Consider the following 7,909-nt stretch of genomic DNA (forward strand, 5'->3'; position numbering starts at 1 on the left):
GGAGGGGAGATTTGTGTTTGGGGGGGGGGGGATTTTTCCTTCGTGGGAGAAGGAGCCGAGTAGATTTTCACTTGAGGAATTTTTGCATTTGATATTGTCACTGTGGGGAGAATAATGCTTAGGGGTTTTTTGTTGGGGGATTGTTCAAGTTAATGACAGCGGCTACATTTGAAAGCGGCAGCAATAAGGAAGCTGGGCGACTAGTCATTACACGCCGTCTGGCTTCCTGATTGACTGGGAAGCCGGCTCCATGCTCCCTGGTGAGGAAGGAGCATGGAGCTGGCTTCCCGGCCATTCAGGAAGCCAGGCGGTGTGTATGACTCGCTGCCCGGCTTCCTAATACTGGAAGTTCCAGTATCGGGATAAGTATCAGGAGCATTTGGACGAGTACTCGCCCAAATACTCGGAATCGATACCGGCACTAATATAGGTATCGGTGCATCCCTACCCTGAACCCATCGATAGATGCGTCCAGAGACAGTGATCTATTCCTAAACACATGTACTCCCATCTGGCAGTGAACGAGTTAAACCCTGATCGCATACAGGCTTGAGCTTCTAATGCAGGATGTTGCTATAAAAAGAGATGGCAGGAAAATGTAAAGTACGTTATTGAAGCCTGTAGGGTCCATTTACTCCTGTGCGCTGCGGTAGTGCACTGTAAAACGTGTGTTTTTTACCATGCGTTCCTGCAAGCGCACAGCAACGCATGTACCACACTTAGGGCTTCCACCTTTTCTTCAAGGAAAACCCAAACACTCCAGTGACATGCAGACATTTTTTGGGGAGAATGAGTTGCGGCTTATTTATATGTAAATAGCGTCACCCATTCATACGTAACTATCACAGTTGAGACTATTTTCAGTGGGGGGACAGTAGCCCCTATCTTAATTTTGGTTGCCCCTGTCATTTTGTGTCCGGGTTTCTGCTGCGTGAAACCTGGACACAGCAGTCAAAACCCGGACTGTGCAGGGTGAATCCTGGACAGGTGGCAATCCTAACCACACTGCAGTATTTTGCGTAGTTATTCATTTGAAATAGCACCCCATTGCACACAACACGCCACAGTGCACATGAGCTGTAACACACCATTGCGCACACATGTGAGAAATCTGTGCACTGTTGCCCATTGCATTAAGAAAATTGTGGCATGCAGCATCTTTGTTGCGTTGTGGCCGATACAAAATGAATGGGCTTTTTAACGCACATAAACCCATGTGCGTTACTGCAACGCAGAGATGTCCACAGGCCCTAAGGCAGGGGTGGGCAAACTGTGGCCCTCCAGCTGTGGGGGGGGAAAGTACAAATCCCAACATGCATCTGTCTCTGGGAGTCAGGCCTGTGGCTGTGAAAACTTTGCAATGCCTCGTGGGATTTGTAGTTCCACATCAGCTGGAGGGTTGGAGTTTGTTCACCCCTTGGATAATAATATAATGTTTTATTGTTTTCCCCGCTTTTAATCCATAAACTGTGAAAAGAGCGTTTATAAATTGGTGTCACACGATTGTTAGCATTTAAGATGCGCTGTTTGTTTACTATATATGGGAAGCTGACACATGAACTTGAAGCTGGAGACTCACTGGACAAGATAGAGTTAAGCCCTCTTATTATTCAGCTTATCACAAGCTGGCTCAGCAGCTCCGGGCCAATGAGCAGCCTGATCCCGCCTCCTGCTGTCCAGCCAATCATCGCTGTGCACAGGGTCGCTTCCTGCCTCGACAGCTGGTGAAAGTGAATGGGAAGTTTTTGGTGTGTGTTTATTTTCTGAAGTGACAGCTGGATTCCCGATCATTGGGAGGGGGCAGTGCTGGGGGCTCAGCGGTGTCCTTGTAGTCATTGAATCCTGGACTTTCTTACCGATCTCCTCATTCAGGACTCCACCAGACTGAGCAAGGAACTTTCTCCACTCAATGAACTCATTTCCTCCTCTGACTCCACTGGGTTGGTTAGGCCAGCTTGATGACCACAGAGCTTCTTTTTATTGGAAGATCTTCACCCCGGGCTTGTAAGGACCCATGTCTGTTGTAGTATATAACTGATTCCTGATTGGTAGAGAAAGGCAAATTCCCGTTCCTTGATCAGATCTTAAACGATACATTTAAACAGAGCACATGCTGTCACTAAGCTCTGCTTGGTGCTCTTCCTCCTCAAGGACCTGCGGAACTGAATGATATTATAGAGGTGCCCCTCGGCATGACATTGTGCAAAAAGTCATGACTACAATTTTCACAGATCTGAAAGTAATTTGAGCAAACGGTTCCATCTCATTGCCCTGAAAATATTTGTTGGAGGTCCCGAGGTTGCGTCCATGTCCACTTTAAGTACCATCCAAATTAAAGAAGCCAATGCTCACCTGGCAGCATTACACCGGCGGGTGGCTGAGCTTGATGGAACAATAAGGGAGCAGGCAGAAAGCCTTATTCGCAAAGATGAGCATTACCAAGCCGTTTTAAAGGATATCGTGAATACCAAAGACAGGTACGTTACATTTCCATTGGTGGACACAAAGGGGGTGACATTTGTAGAGCACTACTGATTACCTTCCAATGTATGGCTGAAAAATAATAATAATTCCCCCCAGCCCATCTTAACGCACCCTCTTACTTGTTCTTGTTAACCTTGGAAGTCTACACCAAGGGCGGGCAACTCTGGCCGTCCCATGAGGCACTGCAAGACTGACAGTTACAGGCATGACTCCCAGAGGCATGTTGGGATTTGTAGTTAAAGCACAGCTGGAGGGCAGGAGTTGACCACCCCTGGTTTACACTATTGGAACCAGTCACAATAAACAGTGGCAGGTAGTAGGGCCTATGGTAGGGCTGCACAGGGAATGTCCTGATGGCTGGCACAAGAACACTTCCTTATGCATCCTGTGTACTTTGTCATGTAACATTTTGGTTCAGATCACATGATTACCATGAAGCATCCATGGCTACTACTAGCTCTACCGTAGAGGGTATATAGCACACTGGCTCTATGACAACACCTGCTTTCCCAGTGTCATCTCCTATATTGTGAGGCCATAAACTATTCGATTTTTTTTTTACGTTCAGCCTGCAGGTTGAATAAAAATTAAATAAATCAGATTCCGTGGGGCTACTCCTGCACTGCAAGGGTTAACTGCTTGTTTTTCCTCCCGCGGCTGGAATACAGAAGATGTACTCACCTGATCCTTGGTCCTCCCCCCCTCCACTCCGTCATCCTCGCATCTAATGCAGTGGGTAGCCCCACTGCAGGGGTTAACTTTTCACACTCCTGGAGTTTCCCTTTATTCCACGCAAAACAGCGTGGATGGACAAATGTACCACTAAGGCTATTGAATTCTGACAGCCAGCACCCATCACAGTCGGAATACAAGAACAGTGACTACAGCTGATTGGCTGCAGTTATTGTTCAGTTAAAACATTTCAGCTTGTCTCTTCTGACAAAACTCAATTCAGTAACTGAATTTTGTCGAGCTCCTGTTGTGAGCAATAAAGTTAACTGAAAAAAAATAAAGAAAAAAAATAATAAACTAAAAATGTAAAAAAATTATAAATAATTAAAAATGTCAATAATAATGTAAAAAAATAAAAGACGATAAAGTAAAAAATAATAAAATTAAATGAAAATAAAAAATGTTAGAAAGTATAAATAAATTAGTGGCATTATTTTGTAATGGCACCCCAGGTGCGCCAGGCAGATCGTGCGGTTTCCCCGCTGTATTCGCGCAAAATCGCGGTCGCGTGTCGCGAAAAAAGGTACATGTACCTTTTTTCACCAATTGCCACGCGGATGTAGCCCCATTGAAATCAATGGGGCTGCACAGCAATTGCTGTATGCAACCACACACGATCGTGCAGTCCCGAGACGCGCATCCCGGGACGCGCGTCCCGGGATCGCCCAAGTCTGTACCAGCCCTAAAGGGTAAATTCACTTTCCAAAGTAATTTGGGAAAATGGAATTACCCGCAAAAAACTGGCCCCCTCTCACTACCTCCTATACTTGCCTTTCGGTGAACAGTCCTTCCCATTCGCCAGTACACGTGTACTATCTGTACCTGTGCCATGTATTCTGAATTTCGCTCGCAAATTGCAAGCACTCGTTGGGCAGCACAGTCACCTGACAGTGCTGACCAATGAGAAGCGCTTCTTAGCACTGCTAAATACGGTTTTGGTTCAAATAATTTTTTTGTATCAGGACAAGAAGATCGGGCCCCCGCTTTAGTCATTGGACAAGTAGTTTTTTTAAATTTTTTTTGATTTCCACAACCCTGTAACTCTACTGTCTCCCTTTATATTGTAAAGCAATTACCCTTCCTTACCCTTTAAAGGAGAACTATGGGGTTAGGGCTTTTCCCCATAGTTCTCCTTAGTGTAACGGGAGGACACAAATTAGCGTCCTCCCATCACCCTAAGCTCAGTATACCGCGAGCTACAGCCCGCGGTATACTGAGACGCCGCAGCTGAAGCGGATCCTGACAATTCTGTCTGGATGCGCCCAGCTGCGTGAGTGACAGCTGGCTCTGCCTATCTAGAGGCAGAGCCAGCTGTATCCGCCCCCTCCGCCGTCCGTTCCGCCAGTCAGCGCTGGAGGATCGGGGAGGGGGAATCCAGCCCCTCCCCTGTCACGGCAGAGAGCTGTGACAGGATCGAGAGGTGAACGAACGCCGGTATGTGTTCGCTCACTTCCCGATCTACTGAGCCGACCTGTGACAGTCTCATTGTCGCAGGTCGGCTAGAACTATGAGGTGAGTGAAAAACACTCACCTAATAGTTCTCCTTTTAAGGGTAATTGTACAAAATGATAGTTACATTTAACTGCAAAGAGAAAAGTAATCTTAGGGACTTGGCTATGCTGTTATGGCACTTGCTTTGGGATGTTAATACCCCCCAGAAAGTGTCCACAATATGTACAATGTTGTGGGCAGAAATTAGTAAAAATTGCTTTTAATAATGTTATTTGGGACTGCGTAGACGCCGTAGAGTGTACAAATGCAGGCAATCAGGGATACCTACTACACCCCAGACTTTGTTTTGGTGCAGTTGGTGATCCTGGTGCTGTGAAATTATAATGTTGTATTCACATTTGTAGTTCTTATTAAAAGTAATCAAAAAGCATTTAGTAATGTTTTAATTTGCCACACAATTGCCCCACTGTGAGTGTGTATGTTGTAAGGATTGTGAGAACATTAAATAGGCAGATTTTCTGATATCTGATCTCCTCCCCTACTCCAAAGACATGCCGGGAGGTTAACTGTCTCCTGTGCAAATTGGCCCTAGAATGTGTATGTATGCATGTGAAGCTGGCCATACACCTTACAATTATCTGCAGATTTTCTATGGTCAGATGGAAAAGGTGCAACAGATTCCTCCATCTACGCTAAACTGTGTGGATGGAGTAATCTGCACCTGGGCCAATCTGTTGCACTTTTTCCATCTGACCACAGAAAATCTGCAGATAATTGTAAGGTGTGTGGGCACCTTGAGATAGGGACCTTAAACTGTAAGCTCCTTGGGGACAGGGACCGATGTGAATGTACAATATGTGAAGTGCCGTGTAAATTGTGGGAGCTATATAAATACTTGTAATAAACACTGCATATAATACACATTACTGATATTATGGACTTACATTTTCACAGGGAGTTGGCTGAACTTCACAAGAGGCTAATACATTCTGAAGAAGAAACACAAAGGCTAACAGCAACCATTAAGGATAAGGACAGGGAGTTGGAACGGGTTCGACATCACAGCCGACTTTTGGCTCAGATATGTCAGAGGCGACCACTCTTGGAAGCTTTGGTTTCTCTCATGGCTGAGGCAGAAGGAATGCAATGTTTGCCTGCCCTGGAAGTAGAGAGAAGCAATGGTCTCGTAAATGCTGTAGACTACCTTCAAAGTGAGGAAGATCTTGAAGATTCTGACACAGACAGAACACTTTTTGGAACGACTGTCTGAGGCGCACACAGCTTACTTTTATATGCATTGCATATCCTGTATTTTTAAATGCAACTCCAGCCAAAACATTTTTCAAACCTTGATAACGTGGAGAAGGTTGAGAACCTCAGGTTTTATTATTACTCTTTTCCTGTTGGGAGTATTCATCCTTTTTTTTTGGTGCTGTGTCCCTATTCTAGACATTTCCCTTCACTTCCTGTATCGTTGATGATGTCAGTGAGACAGGATGTGAGGGAAAACTCCCAACATGCAGGTGCACAGACAGCAACTAAAGGGAAAATTAATGGTTTTCGTTTAAACAAGCAGGCTTTAGTATATTTAAAAAAAATTGATATCTGGAGTTTTTCCAGAGACCAAGATAATCATATATAATCCATAGTACGCATAACCTTAGATTTCACTCTTGAATTTTTATTATTAGCAATGTTTACAGAAACAGCTTTACAGATTATTGAAGTGCAAGTTCACCTTTTACTGTCATTACTTCTCATCTTTTCACCATTTTCACCAGAATGTATTGGCCTAAGCACCTTCTGATCTTACTGGTGGTCATGAGGGATCTGCACACACACATGGACCCCTATGTATACAGACAAACCGGCTGCTATAATCACATCTATATTAGAAATTAGGCATGTATCTAAATGCATTTTCTTTCAGCACTTTGCACACATCTTTTTTTTTTTTCTTTTCATTGTTGAGGTGTAAAGGTGAATTTGCACTTTCAACTGAAACTCAACCATCTTCCCCTGGCCAGTTATTTACATTTTAGCAAATGTCATTGCTGATTTCTTCTTTCCATAATTAATAATTAGTCCCAGTATTCTAATAAGAGAAACCTTGCATTCCCAGTGCAAGCAAAAGCTATAAGGCCGAATTATAACCAAAGATGATACGCTCATTGCAATAAATGTAATGGTAGTGCTGACTCTGTACCTGCAAGCTTTGTGAATACTTCTGGGAAAGACAGTGAGCCAATCCCAGAAGCAGGAGATGAAAACTGTACACATGGGCATTCCAGTGAAGCCACATTTACATTTTTTTGGGCAGTTTTAGAAAGACATATTTGCTGCAGACTGATATTTAACGTGTAAAGATATTAAAGTTTATCTATAGCCAGAACACAATCTCTATTTGTTTTGATGGCCACTGTGACAGTGCTGATGGCAAATCCAACATTTTGCAGTCTTCATCAGAACAGGAGAAGAGTGGAAATCCTACCATAAGGTCACCTTTTTTTGGTGACGGCTGTATGAGAGGAGATTTCCCCCACTTCCAGTTTTTTCTCCCAAGACAGGAAGTGCGGGGAGATAAGACACGGGCAGCAAACAAAAAAAAAAGAGAAACCTTGACAGGTGTATTACCCATTCCTTACACTATCCAAAACTCAAAAAAATATTTATGGCTGGAGTTACACTTAAAAAATGTACCTGTTCCAAACATATAATTTTACCATTTATAAAATGTTACATGCTTAAATGACAGCTGCTAAAGAATTCTATAAAAGAAACAACCAAGGCTCCGATCACAAAGCTTTACGCAAGGATAACGATCTATATTTTTAGTCTTATGACTGTGATTTTCATATCTCATTGGACCTAGCAAAACATACCCTTCACTTACTTGAAATTAAGGGTTCTTATGCTGGTGTTTTTTGCTTTGGTAATTGAGTCTAATATCCATAATATATGCAGAAATCTTGGCTCATATGCTAGTACTGTCAAGGGCACTTCAGAAACTAACCTTTTACAAGCTCGTGGGCTGGTAGACCCGACAATGAAAACGTCTGCCCCCTCTCAATTCCCCAGTCTTTTGCTTAGCAGTACTAGGCCCTTCCACACCTTGAAGGCCCAATGGGGGCTGCAATAAATCCAGGAAATAGGGGCTTTAATGAGTATTACTTGTTGGAAGCTAAGTTTGCCACTAACCTGCTTACCTCTTTTACTGTGGACCTAGAATAGGCAACTATAA

General features: G+C 43.7%; 1 protein-coding gene across 1 annotated transcript; it reads left to right on the forward strand.

Annotated features, from left to right (window-relative positions):
- Positions 1-2,278: 2,278 nt before the first annotated feature.
- VMAC (vimentin-type intermediate filament associated coiled-coil protein) lies at positions 2,279-6,063 on the forward strand. Its single transcript, XM_018559695.1, has 2 exons — positions 2,279-2,477; positions 5,623-6,063. Exons 1-2 carry the CDS (start codon positions 2,308-2,310, stop codon positions 5,936-5,938), a joined length of 486 nt encoding a protein of 161 aa, XP_018415197.1. The 5' UTR covers positions 2,279-2,307; the 3' UTR covers positions 5,939-6,063.
- The last annotated feature ends 1,846 nt before the right edge of the window (positions 6,064-7,909 follow it).

This window comes from Nanorana parkeri, unplaced genomic scaffold, assembly GCF_000935625.1.
Source record: "Nanorana parkeri isolate BGI_ZX_2015 unplaced genomic scaffold, ASM93562v1 scaffold412, whole genome shotgun sequence".
NCBI lineage: Eukaryota > Metazoa > Chordata > Amphibia > Anura > Dicroglossidae > Nanorana > Nanorana parkeri.